Raw genomic sequence first — 20,200 nt, 5'->3', positions numbered from 1 at the left:
ATAGTAAATGTAGCCCAACACATGCCACTTAATACTTAATAATTTCTATAATTATACAGTATACTTGAAATTACAGCAGAAATACTGTGTAAATGTATTTACTGAAAGGTTATAATTCATTGACAATGTGCTCAATTATTTTACAACTTTCATCAAACTTTTCATGGAACACAGTATAATCCATCCTTAAAACAGCAGATTGGCAAAGCACAAACTTGACATTTATGTAGGTCCTGTTGCATGAGTAAAGATGTTCTTTTATACTTTTACATTGAGTGTGTAGTATCTGTGTTAGCTATAATGTAATAAGTAGTATTCATTTTTTCTAAATCTGTACATCCACTAGACAAGGCTTCTTGACACTTTGCAATTCTATCATTAAAAGAGCATATTTTAAACCAGCAGATTTTTTCCTACAGTCACACATACACCTGAGTTTTAATAATATACAATAAATGCTGTAAGTGAAAAGCTTCTAAATGAAAAATGCTACCATCTTACCTATCTGATGTAGTGAATAGCAGCAGTCCTTCCTGTCAAGAAAGGCATTCAGAATTCTGTTATAATCTTCTTTCTGTCTTTTTCCTTTAGCCCACCGCCAATCTATATAATACAATATTTTACATTTTGTTACCCTACTACATAGAATTTGAGTACAATATCTATTTGTTATTCAAGCCACTAAAAAATAAACTTTGAATTACAGATTTATGCATCTATCCATAAAATAGTAGAATCATTAATTTCCTACATCTTTATTTGCTCCCTCGTAAAATGGGCTCACCAGTTCTGATTGCCATTAACCAAAAATTAGCAAAGAGGATGACAAATATATTTTGCTTGCCCATGTTTTGTACCTCATTAACAAATTGTGCCTGTCAACTTTCTCCTAAGAATTGTTTCCACGTAGACCTTAGCTGAGAAGCAGTCTTAACAGGCTAATTTCAGACTTACAGGAAGTACCTTTCATGAGTACATGAATGAAAACTGACACCCATTACTAATTAAAATTTAAGCATTTAGTTCAAGAAACAGAATAAACTCATTCCTCACCTTTCACTTATAAATTCAGCTTAAGGTAACATTTACTCCGAGAGGAAAAAAGCTATCATTATAAGCAGGAGTCAAACTTTCATTAAAAAAAATAAAATTTAAAAACAGCATGGAAATCATATCAGTATTTATACCAATATCTACCATTTAATGCTCAACAGAGCAAACTGCACCTTCCTCAAAAGCTCAGGACTTCAGTAGAATTTGTATCAGCGAGGGCTAATGGACACCTGATTTGCACACGTGTGTGCCAAGATGCATGATGCCAGTACCCCACAACAGCACCAAGACCCTCTTAATGATCAGAGCCATCATTGTGACAGGCCTGGTCCAATAAATTTCTTGGCTTTGTAATCATTTCCCCTTCTTATTTGTCACCCTTTCTGTACACTGGTAGTCCTGTAAACTGGTCCACTTATTCTGTGATTCACCATTTTTTTAAATAATTAAGTGTATATTTAATAATATAAAATAATATAATAATATTTAATATTATTTTACACATACATTACATTTAATATATGTATTGAAATGAAAAATAAAGACAAAAAAAATTATTATCTGCATAGAATAGCAAAAATATATTTAGTTTTAATAAAACACTGTTTTAAGATACATTCTGTAAAACACTAAAAATATGATCTATGCTTGCTTTTCTATAACTGAAAATGTTTCTGGGTAGCTAAGCAACATATTTTTTGTTTAAGAAACAGTTTCAATTTTGGATTTGCACACATGCAGGTATTTTATCAAAATCAAATGCTGCATGCTAACAGTTATGTTTTAGGGTATTCTTTAGAGATTTGTGTTGCATCTTTTTTGATATAAAATGTGTGAGAATTTTTTTTTTTTATCTTGCCTATGAACACCTTCACACAAAAAAAAAAAAGTTAATTTTCAGTACCAGTCACTTTTGACTCAGTACTGATGTACCTCGACCAAGATGTTGGCAAACAAGGGCCTGTCCAAGGATCATCTGGCCACAACGCAACATGCAGCCCCAACCAGTGTCACATGTGGGCCCCGTCCCTCCTGCAAAAGAGATTAGAAAATAGTTACTTTGATAAATTAATGCAGTGAATAAAATGTATAATAAACGAATAAGTTGTTTTAAAGCCATGCTTAGCCTAACCCCTTTCTGAAATGTCATTCTTACCAATAGGAGGGAAATTTTTTCTGTATGTGAACCAAAGACGTGATGAAACATCGGAAAGGATCTCATCTCTCTCTGAAAAACAGAAATGTTTAATACTTATAACACTTGCTACTTACTACAACAGCAGACAAAAAACAAATTTACTGCTGTTTTATCTATCCATCTGCAAATCTAGTTTAGGACTGTGAGGGCCAAACCCTTAAAATATATTATTTCTACTACTTTTTAAACTTTTACCCTACATGTTTACAAGTTAAGATTGGCAGGAATGTCCCTGCTTCCTTTTTCTGGAGACTATGAATTGTTATGCAGCTCAATACACAATACACTAACTAAATGAATAGCTGCCAATTAGTTTAGAACAAATAGTATTAATAGAGAGATAATATAGGGCTGGATCTTCATTCATCTGAAAATAGAAAAAAATGTATAAGGTAACTGAATGCTCAAAAATAAAAAAGAATGTTAGAAACACAATGTTTCTGCTATTGAGCTTTTAAATTCAACTGATGAAGTCTCAACAACCAAAGTAGCACACTTTCAAATTTATTTCAATTTGTTCGACTACAACTAGCATTCACCTGCTAATTTAATATTGTTCATGTAATACCTTCTGATCATTTACACTATAAAATCCAGCTTAATTTTTCTATTCATTAATACTAGACATGAGCACACTGTTTAAAATGCAAAGGCCTGTATGTACAGTTGTGCTTGAAAGTTTGTGAACCCTTTAGAATTTTCTATATTTCTGCATAAATATGACCTAAAACATCAGCAGATTTTCACTCAAGCCCTAAAAGTAGATAAAGAGAAACCAGTTAAACAAATGAGACAAAAATATTATACTTGGTCATATATTTATTAAGGAAAATGATCGAATCTCTATATATAATCTTCATTTGGATCTTGATCTTTGTTTGTCCGCAAATGTGAATTTATGTGAATTTCCCCTTGGGATTAATAAAGTATCTATCTATCTATCTATCGAATGAATTAGAAGAAGCAGCACTAAATGGCAGTAGAGAGAGAGCTAAAACATAGGCATTGCATTAAGAATCTCCTCCAGGCTTATACTACTGAAGACTGTAGTACGCCAGTCACACCACAAAACACAGACATTTAAACTAAAAAAATTGTTGTGCTTTAAATTAACTAAAGAGATCTTCATTTAGATCTTGATCTTTGTTTGTCTGCGAATTCCACGCATGCGTAGACCACCTTCCAGTGTAGTACGTTGTTGTTACTCACGGATGTCAATGTGCCGGAATAACGAAAGGGGTGGTGGACAGTGTTACGCTGGTTAGCTCCTGAGGCCTGGTTAGAGAATGAGATTGCTGAAGATAAAAAGGTACGTGCCTACGTAACATATGAACGAAAGAAAGACAGTGGGTAAAATGAATGACAACATAACAGCACGTTCCGGAAATTATTATTGTTATGTTGTAGCCGGCGAGTGCTGCGTGTCTCACAGTTGTACCGTGGCTTGCTCACATGTCAGTGAAGTGATCCCTATTTATGCTTTAAAGTGCCTGGATACCTATGTGTCCCCCTTTAATAACCATTGCTCTGTGTATATTGCCTTACTCTTTGGATTGCCACAAAGCAACCTGCAAGATTGGAGAAAGGTTGAGAAGACCATGAGACAAAACGACAGCGTCGTGAAAACGAGACAGACTGTGAACGGACAGAAGCAGAAATACTCCTACACCACCACATAATTACGATTCGGACATGGATTCCGAGTAGGCCGTTTCTATCGAATCAATGTCCAAGGGTTTTTACATTGTAATTTTGTTTCCCTTATAAAAAAAACATAATGCTGTGCGACGAAGGACCCAGTTCACGACTGGCAGCCGCGTTTAAACAGGGAGCCCTTTACAGACAACTTTAACACGCGCAACATAGTTGGGCGTACATGGCTAGTATTACATATTTGTGATTGACAAAAGTATGTGAACCTTTGCTTTCAGTATCTGGTGACCCCCCTTTGCAGCAATAACTGCAACTGTTTCCAGTAACTTTTGATCATTCTTGCACACCGGCTTGGAGGAATTTTAGCCCATTCCTCCTTACAGAACAGCTTCAACTCTGGGATGTTGGTGGGTTTCCTCACATTAAATGCTCACTTCAGGTCCTTCCACAACATTTTGATTGGATTAAGGTCAGGACTTTGACTTGGCCATTCCAAAACATTAAATTTATTCATTTTTAACCATTCTTTGGTAGAACGACTTGTGTGCTTATAGTTGTTGTCTTGCTGCATGACCCACCTTCTCTTGAGATTTAGTTCATGGACAGATGTCCTGACATTTTCCTTTAGAATTCTCAGATAGAATTCAGAATTCATTGTTCCATCAATGAAGGCAAGCTGTCCTGGCCCAGATGCAGCAAAACAGGCCCAAACCATGATACTACCACCACCATGCTTCACAGATGGGATAAGGTTCTTATGCTGAAATGCAGTGTTTTCCTTTCTCCAAACATAACACTTTTCATTTAAACTAAAAAGTTCTATTTTATTCTCATCCGTCGACAAAACATTCTTCCAATAGCCTTCTGGTTTGTCCACGTGATCTTTAGCAAACTGCAGATTAGCAGCAATGTTTTTTTGGGAGAGCAGTGGCTTTCTTCTTGCAACCCTGCCATGCACACCATTGTTGTTCAGTGTTCTCCTGATGGTGGACTCATGAACATGAACATTAGCCAATGTGAGAGAGGCCTTCAATTGCTTAGAAGTTACCCTGGGGTCCTTTGTGACCTTGCCACCTTGCTCTTGGAATGATCTTTGTTGGTCAACCACTCCTGGGGAGGGTAAGAATGGTCTTGAATTTCCTCCATTTGTACACAATCTGTCTGACTGTGGATTGGTGGAGTCCAAACTCTTTAGAGATGGTTTTGTAACCTTTTCCAGCCTGATGAGCATCAACAACTCTTTTTCTGAGGTCCTCAGAAATCTCCTTTGTTCGTGCCATGATACACTTCCACAAACATGTGTTGTGAAGAGTAGACTTTGATAGATCACTGTTCTTTAAATAACACAGGGTGCCCACTCACACCTGACTCTAATTTCACCTTCAAACTAACTTCTAATCCTAGAGGTTCACATACTTTTGCCACTCACAACTATGTAATACTAGCAAAATACCCGCCCTTCGCAGCGGCGAAATACTGCATTAAAATTTTTATTAAGAAGAAAATTAAACCTTTTTAAACTGAGGGAAAAGATGGCAATAATTATTTGTTAAGGATCTCTTTGTATACCATGTTGTCAGTTCGGCCCTCCGGTTGTAACATGACCAAGCTGTGCGCTGAGCTTACTCTTTAATCGGTTTCAGTTTCATGGTTTGTTTCAATTACGACAGTATTTGCAGGATTTGCTGTGTTGAAGTGACATTCGGCATCTGTCAAGTGTTGTAGGCACACAACCGGTTTCATCGATAAAATCACATCCAGCTTTTGAGAGTTTAAACATTCATAAACATCAAAGTGTCCACTACTCAAATCGCCACCTGTGAATCTAAGATGTTTAAGAGGCATTGGCGGTTGTCGAAAGGTGTAAAATATTTGGCCATTTCGGTACACTTGAAAGCGACAACCGAACAATTCAGTGGCAGCCATTAACTCACATGCAGAACCACAGGTGAAGGGCTTAAGCATTTCACTCTTCTAGTGCTCCTGTATAGTATAATTATCTTCTGTACCATCATCAGTCCACACCTTGAACCTGTCCCAGTCATTCAATACATAAGACACAATGTTCCTCCAGATATCAAGAGTGAGCCTGATATGGCCGTGCAATATGTAACAAAGAGAATGGAAAAGGTAGGTGCCATCTCTGGGCATGGAAACCACTCGGTAAGTGACAGTTCTTTGATCGACAGTGATCATAGACATGGTAATGGGGGTTGGAATGATAAAGGAAATGGGTACTTGAGAAATGTAAAGCAAGTTTAAAATACCTATACAATAACTATAATTGTAATAAACAATAAAACAGCGGAGAAGCCGTGGATTAAACAAAAAGGCTGTAGTTATCAGTAGGGAGACGTGAATCCCGTCGCGAAGCAAGGAAGGGAATGTAGAGACCGGAGCGACGGACAGTCTTACATAGGCAGGCAGCCAACAACGTGGGAGGCGTTGGGATGGGGGACCCAATGCCACCTCACACGGTGGCCGAGCTGCAGGCTATGGACGTATATATGTACGTAAGTAGGATTCAGTTAGCGTTGGGAACCCGCGTACCAAATTTCTTGAAGATGGGCCCATTAGTAACAAAGACTGTTGAAAAGTTCAATATGGCGGCCAACAGTGGCATCATACCACCGAAATAAGTACGTACATTGGTTTTGGTTAGTGCAGGGAAGCCGCCTACCAAATTTCGAGAAGATGGGGCCATAAATAAGAAAGTTCAACATGGCGGACGTTGTTGACCGTTATGACCATTACGCGTAGAATTTCGAAATGAAACCTGCTAAACTTTTGTAAGTAAGCTGTAAGGAATGAGCCTGCCAAATTTCAGCCTTCTACCTACATGGGAAGTTGGAGAATTAGTGACGTCGGAAAGTTCAATATGGAGGCCGACAGTGGTGTCATACCAATTAAATAAGTACGTACATCGGTTTCCATTAAAAGTTCAATATTGCGGCCGACAGTGGCATCATACCACCGAAATAAGTACGTACATCGGTTTTGGTTAGCGCAGGGAAGCCGCCTACCAAATTTCGTGAAGATGGGGCCATAAATAAGAAAGTTCAACATGGCGGACGTTGTCGACCGTTATGTGTAGAATTTCGAAATGAAACCTGCTTAACTTTTGTGAGTAAGCTGTAAGGGATAAGCCTGCTAAATTTCAGCTTTCTACCTACATGGGAAGTTGGAGAATTAGTGATGAGTCAGTCAGTCAGTCAGTGAGGGCTTTGCCTTTTATTAGTATAGATTAGATCATTTTCCTCAATAAATAATTGACCAAGTATAATATTTTTATCTCATTTGTTTAACTGGTTTCTCTTTATCTACTTTTAGGACTTGAGTGAAAATCTGATGATGTTTTAGGTCATATTCATGCAGAAATATAGAAAATTCTAAAGGGTTCACAAACTTACAAGCACAACTATATGTATTTCTCATGCCTATCCATCTGTCATAACATCTAGGGGTATAAATGATGTGTACTGATTTTTAGTACTTTTTTTCTTTGTTGTGTATTTTGGTTTTATTAGGTACCTTACATCTTTCTTCTTAATTATTAAGAAAAGATGTTTCACGATCAAAACTTTAACATACTAAATTAATAAAGAGACCTGAAGAATGCAAACATAGTCCTATGTGCATTTGCTACTGATTAATACAACAACAAATACTATAGTTTCACCACTTAACAGCAGGACTGTTATATTTAAGAAAATGTACCTGTGATTGCACTGTATTCTTGTCCAAGAATCCACACAGGTTCTTCAGTCTCTGGAAAATCCTCAAACTCACCAAACCTTAGTGTGTCGTAGGTGAGAGTAGCTGAAAATGGAGAGAAAAATAAACATCTTATTAGAACTGGCATCTCCAACGTTTTACAAGGTTTAAGAGGTTTCATTTCACCCAATATTTTAATCAGAAGAATACATCTGGTTTGGTATGAGCGAGTTGGTTATTTTCTTCTTGTTAATTCAGTAATATTTGGTCTAAGAATGCATTTAACCTCCAGCATTCTGGTGAATGTATATATTTTTGCATCAATTACTATTACATGGTCTTAACTTTTCTTTATTCACGGACTACTTTATCTTACCAGTCTAAAACATTTTGCCCAAGTTTTAAGGTTTAGAACCGTCTTCTATTTGTTATGTATCTATGACACTACTCTCAAGTCCCTCCAGTCTCTTTACACCATATTGTGCTATATTACTGTAATATGTATGAGTACGACTAAGCTAACAAGGTTTTGAATCTTTACATCGTAAATGACCTGTCTTACTTTGATCAGGGGACTGTTTTTTTTTTAACTGGCAGAAGTACTACCCAATTACAAAAGCACCTAGTATTTTGCTTGCATTAACCTAATTTACTTGTTCGATTACTTTTCCACATAATTTATTATTTCTTTTTCTGTGCATTCATATCAATACAGTCATGTGGCAATTGAGAGCCAACCAAGTGCAGGTAATTCATATTTACAACCGAGGGCCAGAGGAAAACAACAGGGTAATAATTTTCTCGAAAATGCCAAAACCAACCGCAGTAATAAATCTTCCATTATTATTATTATTATTTCACAGGGTTTCATACAGTGGTGGTTGAAAGTTTGTGAACCCTTTAGAATTTTCTATATTTCTGCATAAATATGACCTAAAACATCATCAGATTTTCACTCAAGTCCTAAAAGTAGATAAAGAGAAACCAGTTAAACAAATGAGACAAAATTATTATACTTGGTCATTTATTTATTGAGGAAAATGATCGAATATATATATATATATATATATATATATATATATATAAAATTCACTAAGGGCATGCAAGACAGTGAGTGCAAGCAAGACAGAGAGCGCACGCAAGACAGACAGCCACACCCGCCAACTCTAAGACTATGAGATACGCTCAACAGAGCCCCACCCGCCAACTCTAACTAAGGGCAAGCAAGACAGAGAGTGCACGCAAGACAGAGAGCCACGCCCACCAACTCTAAGACCATGGGATATGCACGACAGAGCCCCGCCCGCCAACTCTAAACCTCCTCCCGCGTCATGGGGAACGCAAGACAGAGCCCCCCCCGCCAACTCTAAACATCCTCCTGCGTCATGGGGAACGCACGACAGAGCCTCGCCCGCCATCTCTAATCCTACATCCGCGTCCACCATTGCTCTCAATCAAACAGCAATAATTAGCAAACAAAGATAACTGGCAGTAACAGTGCAAAAAGAGACGCTCGAGCTTCCATAGCACAGAGTTTGATGTATGGTACAGAAAGTACAACTGTATATGAGAATCAGAGTGAGCAAGAGGAGTGTCAGTCTGTAGGAGATCAGTGAGGTTGTGGAGAGCTTTAAATGTTAAGAGTGGTATTTAGCATTGTATTCTGTAGTTAACAGGGAGCCAGTGAAGTTGAGAGAGAATAGGTGTAGTATGTTCAGTGGATTTAGAACAGCAGGTTATTATCCAAGCAGCAGAATTTTGAATAAACTGTAAGCGATGGATACGTTTTTGTTGGATGACAGATAGAATAGCACTAGCAGAATACCCGCGCTTCGCAGCGGAGAAGTAGTGTGTTAAAGAAGTTATGAAAAAGAAAAGCAAACATTTTAAAAATAACGTAAGATGATTGTTATTGTAATTGTTTTGTCATTGATATGAGTGTTGTTGTCATATCTATCTATTTATATATATATATATATATTTATATATATATCTTGTGAACGCTGGCCCGGAGACACATAGACGGACAACATATTTTCACCCACACACCGTTTATTTACAATATATACAAGTTCAGTGCACTCACGAACCCCAGTGCCTCCAGCACCGATTCCCCCAATGTCCAGGCCACACAATCCTGTGCCTCTCTTTCCTTTGACCGCCTCCCATCCTCTCTCCAGTTCCGTCCTCTTCCACCCGACTTCCACTCATGGTTGGGGGGAGGCGGCCCCTCTTATGGGAACTCGGATGGGCTCCAGCTGCTTCCCGGCAATTAGCGTTAGCCACACCCCTGTGTGGCAGAAGTGCCGGCTGCGCACCCGGAAGCCGTCCGGGTGTCCCCAGTCGTCTTCCCCCCGGCACTGGGGCGCTGCCTGGCGGTGGCCACGGGTCCCTACAGGGCTGGGCTTCCAAGCCCTCTACCCGCGGCCCCCAACAGAACCAGGACGGACGCCCCCTCGCGGTCTGGAGGAGGCACAATCTGTGTATATATATATATGTATATCTATACTAATAAAAGGCAAAGCCCTCACTCCCTCACTCACTCACTCACTCATCACTAATTCTCCAACTTCCCGTGTGGGTGGAAGGCTGAAATTTGGCAGGTTCATTCCTTACAGCTTCCTTACAAAAGTTGGGCAGGTTTCATTTCGAAATTCTACGCGTAATGGTCATAACTGGAATCTGTTTTTCTCCATTTACTGTGATGGAGATGAGCTTGAACGCCATGGGGGCGGAGTTTCATGTGACATCATCACGCCTCACACGTAATCACGCAGTACATAGAAAATCAGGAAGACCTCCAAAAAGCGCTGAAGAAAACTTGCATAATATAATTGAGAAGGCAGCGAAACAATAAGAAGCGAGCGAGTGACATATACAACCATATTGATGAGTTCTGCTACTTCGGAAACAAAGCACGATGTAAACCTACACTTTAAATTAAGTTCATAGACAGGTTGCCGCTGGCGTTTGTAATTTAGTGCCTGCCCATATAAGGCCGTCCGTCAGCGGCAATCCAATAGCAAACTCCCACTAAATATTCACGGGTTAAGGACTGTGCTTATGCAGAGGAAGATGAGATGGTCAGCGTGGTGTTTACCACAAACTCAGCGAAACTGCGAGAGAAAGTTTTAAGTGCCAGGACTAAGGTAACATTAAATACAGCCATGGACATAGCACGAGATGGCACCAGCACAGCTGGGAACCTTCGATGCATGTACACGAAGCGCTCACGTGAACTGGCGCAGTGCACAGATAAAAAGCAACAGTTCCAAAGAGCGCTGAACAAAAACCGAATTACACAATTGAAAATGGTAAATGGTAAATGGCCTGTATTTGATATAGCGCCTAACTAAAGTTCAAGAACCCCCCTAGGCGCTTTACAACACAACAGTCGTTCACCCATTCACACACACATTCATACGCTGGTGATGATAAGCTACTATGTAGCCACAGCTGCCCTGGGGCACACTGACAGAAGTGAGGCTGCCGAACACTGGCGCCACCAATCCTTCCGACCACCACCAGCAGGCAAGGTAGGTTAAGTGTCTTGCCCAAGGACACAACAGCTGCATTCTCATGCCGGGAGCCAGGATCGAACCTGCGACCCTCCGATTGCTGGACAACCCGCTCTACCGACTGAGCTACTGCTGCAAAAAATATGAAGCGTCTGATACATACAAGCATATTCATAAATGCAGCTACTGTGGAAACAAAGCACACGGTGGAAAATGTCAATGTCCCGCTAAAGGAAGACAGTGTAAAAAAAAAACCCGTGCATGCAGTGTGTCAGGTCTCGGATAAAGAAGAAGACGAGCTGTTTATTGATGCAGTAAGAAACGAATCGATGAATGAAACCTGTCATCTTTACAACGATTGACAAACACGGAATGTAACTTGAACACAACACATCCTACAAATACGAACCTGATTGAAAGAAATAATGATAATCAAATCATTGATGACAGCAACACTCAGTAACACTCACAAAACAAATACTGTATATTGACAGTCATGTTACGTTATTTTTAAAATGTTCCCTTTTCTTTTTCTAGCTTTTTTAACACACTACTTCTCCGCTGCGATACGCGGGTATATATATATGTACAGTATATATATATCCCGATCTACATACTCGAATAATGGATACTTTATTCGCCATCAATGATTGTTTTGGTAAAGCCATACTCAGTGTATTCATTAGATGAACGGTAAAAAAGTAAGAGCGAGGGAGGATGACTTATTGAGGCATGCAGGCTGTAGTGCGCGTCAACTCTATCTGAATTGCGCGATCACATTTGAAAAAATATATCTTTTCAAGTTCTATTTAGTCCATATGTGTCAAACTCAAGGGCGGGGCCACATCCGCCCGGCGTGTAATTATATCCAGCCCGCGAGATCATTTTATATACTGTATTATTGTTATTAATGGCCCGGGTATATGAAGCGCTGGTAACACAATAAACTACAGATCCCATAATGCAGCGCTTCAGCTGCCTTGCCAACACTTACCGCGTTAATCAAGTCTAGCTTATGATGCTGCAAGTTATTGCGAAGCTAGCTCACACGATGCTGAAGAGAAAAGTTGATTCTGAAAATAGAGCCTTTAAAACCGATGGGAGGCTGAGTATATGTTTACTGAACCCGTGTGTCTCATTTGTGGAGCTAATGTGGCTGTAATTACAGAATTTAATCTAAGACGGCACTATGAGACAAAACATCAGGGAGTTCTGTGTTGTGGAGATTCTCAGGATGGATTGCAGGTGCTCATCAGTGAGGCTGAAAGACCTGAATGCAATGCAGAAGATACAGAAAGCAGAAGAATTAAATAAGAATCTGACACTTCAGCGGACGTTTTACCGTGCACAATCACAAAGTGATTTCAAGTGAAGTTGCTTTTATGGGAGACACAAATGCACCAGTGCAACTTTCCCTGTTGCCAAGTAATGTTAAACCAAGTCGTCACTACGGTGTTCCCAAATCGCACTTTGCTGATAAACCGGCGCACTGAGTTTGCACGGCGCTTTGGTGACTTTGAAGAACAAAAAAAGTCCGTCTACATGCGGCTCGAACCTTGTGCATGTTTGGTAGCACATATCTGTGTGAGAAGCTCTTCTCAGTGATAAAGAATAACAAAACAGCACACAGGAGTCACCTCACTGATGAGCACCTGCAATCCATCCTGAGAATCTCCACAACACAGAACCTCACACCAAACATAAACGAACCTGTTGCCAAAAATAGATGCCAGGCGTCCAGCTCTAAAATGACATATGAGCAAAGACAACTTAATGATTTGATTTGTTATTGCTGAAAGGAACACATTTTATTTATATTTCCAGGTTTTGTTATGCAGCATGTTCATATTTGAATTTGTATAATTTTGAAAGGATATATTTTTATGGAGAGCAAAATCTTTTGGGATATTTAAAATCTAAGTTTTTTTTTATATAAATTTACATAAGAGTAAAGAAATTTGAATGTTTGTTCTTTTAAGTTATTTAAGGTTTGAGTTGATTTATTCACGAATAATATTCCTGTCTGTTTTTACCATTCCTACCAAAGATATTTCTGTCGACTAAATAAAAATTCCTTCTATTTAAAATTTAAATAGAACTTGAACAAATACGATAGTTCATAATATCCACGCAGACTTGCATGTAAGAGCGGGAGTTATCCGTTTTAACAAGCAGCGTATTGCACTGATACGAAATAGCTGTGTGTGTATATATGTAGATATGTATATATATGTTTATATATGTGTGTGTGTGTATGTATATATATATATATATATATATATATATATATATGTGTGTGTGTGTGTATTTATGTATGTGTATGTGTATATATGTGTATATGTATAGATATGTATATATATATGTTTATGTGTGTGTGTAAATATATATATATATATATATATATATATATATATATATATATATATATATATATATATATATATATATATACAGCAACACTCATCACTCACAACAGTGACAAAACAATTACATTGACAATCATGTTACGTTATTTTCAAAATGTTTCCTTTTCTTTTTCATTGCTTCTTCAACACACTACTTCTCCGCTGCGAAGCGCGGGTATTTTGCTAGTATATACATATATATACACATATATACATATATACACAGACATATATATACATATATACATACATATATATACACATATATATACTATATATATATATATACATATATACTGTGTATACTGTATATACACACATACATATACACATCTATACTAATAAAAGGTAAAGCCCTTACTGACTCACTCACTTGCTCACTCATCACTAATTCTCCAACTTCTCTTGTAGATAGAAGGCTGAAATTTGGCAGGCTTATTCCTTACAGCTTACTTACAAAAGTTAAGCAGGTTTCATTTCGAAATTCTACATTTAACGGTCATAACGGTTGACAACATCATCCATGTTGAACTTTCTTATTTACGGCCCCATCTTCACGAAATTTGGTAGGCGGCTTCCCTGTGCTAACCGAAACCGATGTACGTACTTATTTCGATGGTATGACGCCATTGTCGGCCGCCATATTGAACTTCCCAACATCACTAATTCTCCAACTTCCCGTGTCGGTAGAAGGCTGACCCCATCTTCACGAAATTTGGTAGGTGGCTTCCCTGCGCTAACCGAAATCAATGTACATACTTATTTCGGTGGTATGACGCCACTGTCAGCCGCCATATTGAACTTTCCAGCGTCATTAATTCTCCAACTTCCCATGTAGGTAAAAGGCTGAAATTTGGCAGGCTTATTTCTTACAGCTTACTTACAAAAGTTAAGCAGGTTTCATTTCGAAATTCTACGCGTAACGGTCATAACGGTTGACAACGTTCGCCACGTTGAACTTTCTTATTTATAGCCCTATCTTCACGAAATTTGGTAGGTAGCTTCCCTGTGCTAACCAAAACCGATGTACGTACTTATTTTAGTGGTATGATGCTACTGTCGGCCGCCATATTGAACTTTTCAACGGTCTTTGATACTTATGGGACCATCTTCTAGAAATTTGGTACGCGGGTTCCCAACGCTAACTGAATCTTACTTACTTACACATATACGTCCATAGCCTGCAGCTCGGTCACTGTGTGAGACGGCGTTGGGTCCCCCATCCCAACGCCTCCCACGTTGTTGGCTGCCTGCCTATATAAAGCCATCCGTCACTCCGGTCTCTACATTCCCATTCTTGCATCGCCACGGGATTCACGTCTCCCTGCTGATAACTACAGTCTTTTTATTTAATCCACGGCTTCTCCACTGTTTTATTGTTTGTTTATTACAATTATAGTTATTGTGTAGGTATTTTAGACTTACTTTACATTGTTCAGGTACCCATTTCCATTATCATTCCAACCGTACCCCCATTAACATGTCTATCAAGGTGATCACCGTCGATCAAAGAACTGTCACTTACCGAGTGGTTTCAATGCCCAGAGATGGCACCTACCTTTTCCATTCTCTTTGTTACATATTGCACGGCCATATCAGGCTCACTCTTGATATCCGGAGGAACATTGTGTCTTATGTATTGAATGCCTGGGACAGGTTCAAGGTGTGGACTGATGATGGTACAGGAGATAATTATACTACACAGGAGCACTATAAGAGTGAAATGCTTAAGCCCTTCACCTACGGTTCTGCATGTGAGTTGATGGCTGCCGCTGAATTGTTCGGATGTCTCTTTCAAGTGTACCGAAATGACCAAATATTTTACACCTTACGACAACTGCCAGTGCCTCTTAAACATCTTAGACTCACAGGTGACGATTTCAGTAGAGGACACTTTGATGTTTATGAATGTTTAAACTCACAAAAGCTGGATGTGAAGTTATCAATGAAACCGGTTGTATGCTTACAACGCTTGACAGATGCTGAATGTCACTTCAACACAAGTCCTGCAAATACTGACGAATTGAAACAAACCATGAAACTCAAACCGATTATGACAGCAGCAATCCAAGCTGTGAGATTTGAAACAAGATTACTGTTCACATGGCCAACTGTATGTTGCATGCTCAAGAGTAAGCTCAGCGCACAGCTTGGTCATATTACAACTGGAGGGCCAAACTCACAATATGGCATACAAAGAGATCCTTAACAAATAATTATTGGTATATTTTCCCTCAGTTTAAAAAGGTTTAATTTTCTTATTAATAAAAATTTTAAAGTAGTACTTGCCACAGCTGACTATGGTATTTTGCTAGTCTATATATATATATAGCAAAATACCTGCGATTGGCAGCGGAGAAGTAAAAAGAAAAGGAAACATTTTAATAATAACGTAACATGATTGACAATGTAATTGTTTTGTCATTGTGATGAGTGTTGCTGGCATATATATATATATATACACACACACAGACAAATATATAAATATATATATATATAGATATATATATATATATATATATATATATACACACACATACATATACATATATATATACACATATATATACAAATGTACAGATATATATATATCTATCTACATATACACATATATATTATATATATATATATTAGGTGGGACTCGATTAAAAAATTAATCCAATTAATTAGAGGCTGTGTAAGAATTAATCTTGATTAATCGTATGTAATCGACACGTAAATTTGCCCCAAATCGCAAATGTTTTTTTTTTAATTTAAAAGGGTTTTAGTGGGCACAGAATCAAATAATAGACATGGACATGAATATTGTAAACTGAAGCTGTTTTAATTTCTGAAAAAAAGCTTTTAAACTGCATTTGAATTCAAAACAGAAACAAAAATATCATCCCTGGTTAAAATTGGGCAGACTTAAAAATAAAGTGGTAGTTTAAGTACTTTAAGTACATTTTCAGAATAGTATTGTCTTTAAATAATAATAACCAAAATTTCAACATAAAGTGCAGTTTTTTTCTTAAAAAATAAGTCAGAAACATAAAAGGTAATTTGACCAACTTAATCTTTAAACTCTGAGTAACATTAGCCAAAATTATTTTGTACATTAGGCTAAAACAGTGTGATCATTGAACATTTTGTAATTAGATGTAATTAGAATTACTAACGGTCACGGAAGTCCAATGATCCCCAGTAAGAGCCACAAAGTCCGCTTTCTGTAATGCATCTAATTTTGCTTGCTTTTCAGTGTGCACAAAACCATGCTTTTATCAAGGCTTCGCTCGGGTAGTCGAAATGATCAGTCATAGGAACGCTTTATTCGACTCTAACATTTTTGTAGCTGTGATGTGTGCATCAGTGTAATGGATGTACCAGGAAATCATGCATTGACAAAAGTTCCCGTTTGCTTGGAATTGAAAGTGTGATTAAATGCGTTATTTTTAACGCTTTATGGAGTACATGCATCAAGCTTCTCAGCTGTGCTTGTGCTAAGAAAGGGAAACATTTTAAAAATAACGTAACATGATTCTGTTAACCTAATATTTTTCATACGTCCCAAACCAAGGAGATGTGAAGGTAAAATGAATCGGTAGCGCGTACATACTCAGTGCATCCCTCTCGAATCGAACCTCAATGTCGGCATTAGAGGTAAGACTCTACAATTAGCCACAGCGTGTGGCTTGTCTATGCTAAAGTATGTATTGTAGATCGGGTATATATATACATTTATATATATACCCGTATCGCAGTGGAGAAGTAGAAGTTATGAAAAGAAAAGGGAACATTTTAAAAATAACGTAACATGATTGTCAATATACAGTAATTGTTTTGTGAGTGTTATTGAATGTTGCTGTCATCAAGGATTTGATTATCATTATTTGTTTCAATCAGGTCGTATTTGTATGATGTGTTGTGTTCAAGTTACATTCCGTGTTTGTCAATCGTTGTAAAGATAAGAGGTTTCATTCATCGATTAGTTTCTTACTGCATCAATAAACAGCTCGCCTTCCTCTTTATCTGAGATGTGACAAACTGCATGCACGGGTTTTTTTACACTGTCTTCCTTTAGCGGACATTCACTTTTTCCACCGTGTGCTTTGTTTCCGCAGTAGCTGCACTTATGAATATGATTGTATGTATCAGACGCTTCATATTTTTTTGCTGCCTTCTCAATTGTGTAATTCGGTTTTGTTCAGCACTCTTTGGAACTGTTGCTTTTGTCTGTGCACTGCGTCAGTTCACGTGAGCCGCTTGGTGTTCTTGCATCGAAGGTTCCCAGCTGTGCTGGTGCCATCTCGTAATGTCAGCTAAGACCCGCACTTAAAAGTTTCTCTCGCAGTTTCAATGAGTTTGTGCCAAACACCACCCTGACCATCTCATCTTCCTCTGCATAAGCACAGTCCTTCACCCGTGAATATTTACCGGCAGTGTTTGTATTGGATTGCCGCTGATGGACGGCCTTATATGGGCAGGCACTAAATTACAAACGCTAGTGGCAGCCTGTCTATGAACTTAATTTAATATAAACTTACGGTTCACGCCGTGCTTTGTTTCCGCAGTAGCTGTACTTATGAATATGCTTGTATGCATCATTTGCTTCATAATGTTTTTCTGCCTTCTCAATTGTGAAATGGCGTTTTGTGCTCATCGCTGTTTGGAGTTCTTCCTTGTTCTCTACGTACTTACGTAGGAGGCGTGATGATGTCACACGAAACTCCGCCCCACGCCATCTCCAACTCAACTCCATTACATTATATGGAAAAAAATAGCTTCCAGTTATGACCCTTACGCGTAGAATTTCGAAATGAAACCTGCCCAACTTTTGTAAGTAAGCTGTAAGGAATAAGCCTGCCAAATGTCAGCCTTCTACCTACACGGGAAGTTGGAGAATTAGTGATGAGTCAGGCAGTGAGTGAGTGAGTGAGGGCTTTGCCTTTTATTAGTATAGATTACAGTAATCTATATGTGAGGTGACTCGGGCATTAACCAATACTTTAGTACTGTGTTGCGTAAGAACAGAACGAAGTCTAGAAATGTTTCGGAGATGGAAGAATGCAGTCCGAGAAATGTTACTTATACGGGAGGAATTATTTAATAATAATAATAATAAAATAATTGCCATTATTAGTGTATAAATGGATATAAATAATTGCATGTAAACGATTCGGCAAAATCTGTTATATGTAAATGATACTGTTTAAAACGTTATTGTTTTTTCCTCAGAAAACCCGGTTTCCACGTCAGCCTGTATTAGTTTAAATGGCACTTTTACCACTCGCAATAGTGCGGACGAGCTGACTTATCGTGTCGACTGGGCAACACAGTGAATGCGGCGTCAATCTATATATGTCTATGTTTTCCGTAGCCTGATACAGGAAGGTACTCTCTCGACCATTGGCATTGGCTTTCACTCCTTGCTATTTTCGTTATACTGCGACAGTGGTTTCCTAAGCCTTTGTTATAATGAATTCCTTTCTCACCGTTTTCCGTTCCTATTTTACACGCCGTATGCTACGGCGGGCTTCGGCTAGTATTACATATTTGCGAGTGGCAAAAGTATGTGAACCTCTAGGATTAGCAGTTAGTTTGAAGGTGAAATTAGAGTCAGGTGTTTTCAATCAATGGGATGACAATCAGGTGTGAGTGGGCACCCTGTGTTATTTAAAGAACAGGGATCTATCAAAGTCTGCTCTTCACAACACATGTTTGTGGAAGTGTATCATGGCACGAACAAAGGAGATTTCTGAGAACCTCAGAAAAAGAGTTGTTGATGCTCATCAGGCTGGAAAAGGTTACAAAACCATCTCTAAAGAGTTTGGACTCCACCAATCCACAGTCAGACAGATTGTGTACAAATGGAGGAAATTCAAGACCATTCTTACCCTCCCCAGGAGTGGTTGACCAACAAAGATCATTCCAAGAGCAAGGTGGCAAGGTCACAAAGGACCCCAGGGTAACTTCTAAGCAATTGAAGGCCTCTCTCACATTGGCTAATGTTTATGTTCATGAGTCCACCATCAGGAGAACACTGAACAACAATGGTGTGCATGGCAGGGTTGCAAGAAGAAAGCCACTGCTCTCCAAAAAAAAACATTGCTGCTCGTCTGCAGTTTGCTAAAATCATGTGGACAAACCAGAAGGCTATTGGAAGAATGTTTTGTCGACGGATGAGACCAAAATAGAACTTTTTGGTTTAAATTAAAAGCGTTATGTTTGGAGAAAGGAAAACAATGCATTCCAGCATAAGAACCTTATTCCATTTGTGAAACATGGTGTTGGTAGTATCATGGTTTGGGCCCGTTTTGCTGCATCTGGGCCAGGACGGATTGCCTTCATTGATGGAACAATGAATTCTGCATTATATCAGAGAATTCTAAAGGAAAATGTCAGGACATCTGTCCATGAACTGAATCTCAAGAGAAGGTGGGTCATGCAGCAAGACAACAACCCTAAGCACACAAGTCATTCTACCAAAGAACGGTTAAAGAAGAATAAAGTTAATGTTTTGGAATGGCCAAGTCAAAGTCCTGACCTTAATCCAATCGAAATGTTGTGGAAGGACCTGAAGCGAGCAGTTAATGTGAGGAAACCCACCAAAATCCCAGAGCTGAAGCAGTTCTGTATGGAGGAATAGGTTAAACTTCCTCCAAGCCGGTCTGCAGGAATGA

At 38.5% G+C, this 20,200-nt stretch overlaps 1 protein-coding gene across 1 annotated transcript in view; it reads right to left on the bottom strand.

Moving 5' to 3' along the window:
* The window catches only part of atg4b (autophagy related 4B, cysteine peptidase), a 71,518-nt gene that overhangs the window by 40,478 nt on the left and 10,840 nt on the right, over window positions 1-20,200 (bottom strand). The window contains exons 2-5 of the mRNA XM_039766622.1: window positions 7,622-7,723; window positions 2,210-2,281; window positions 1,987-2,085; window positions 502-603 (exon numbers count right to left, since the gene is read on the bottom strand). Of these exons, the coding sequence (XP_039622556.1) occupies window positions 502-603; window positions 1,987-2,085; window positions 2,210-2,281; window positions 7,622-7,723 (375 nt within the window). The remainder of the gene's footprint in view (window positions 1-501; window positions 604-1,986; window positions 2,086-2,209; window positions 2,282-7,621; window positions 7,724-20,200) is intronic.

This window comes from Polypterus senegalus, chromosome 1 (assembly GCF_016835505.1).
Source record: "Polypterus senegalus isolate Bchr_013 chromosome 1, ASM1683550v1, whole genome shotgun sequence".
NCBI lineage: Eukaryota > Metazoa > Chordata > Cladistia > Polypteriformes > Polypteridae > Polypterus > Polypterus senegalus.
This window is presented reverse-complemented; position numbering and strand designations above follow the sequence as displayed.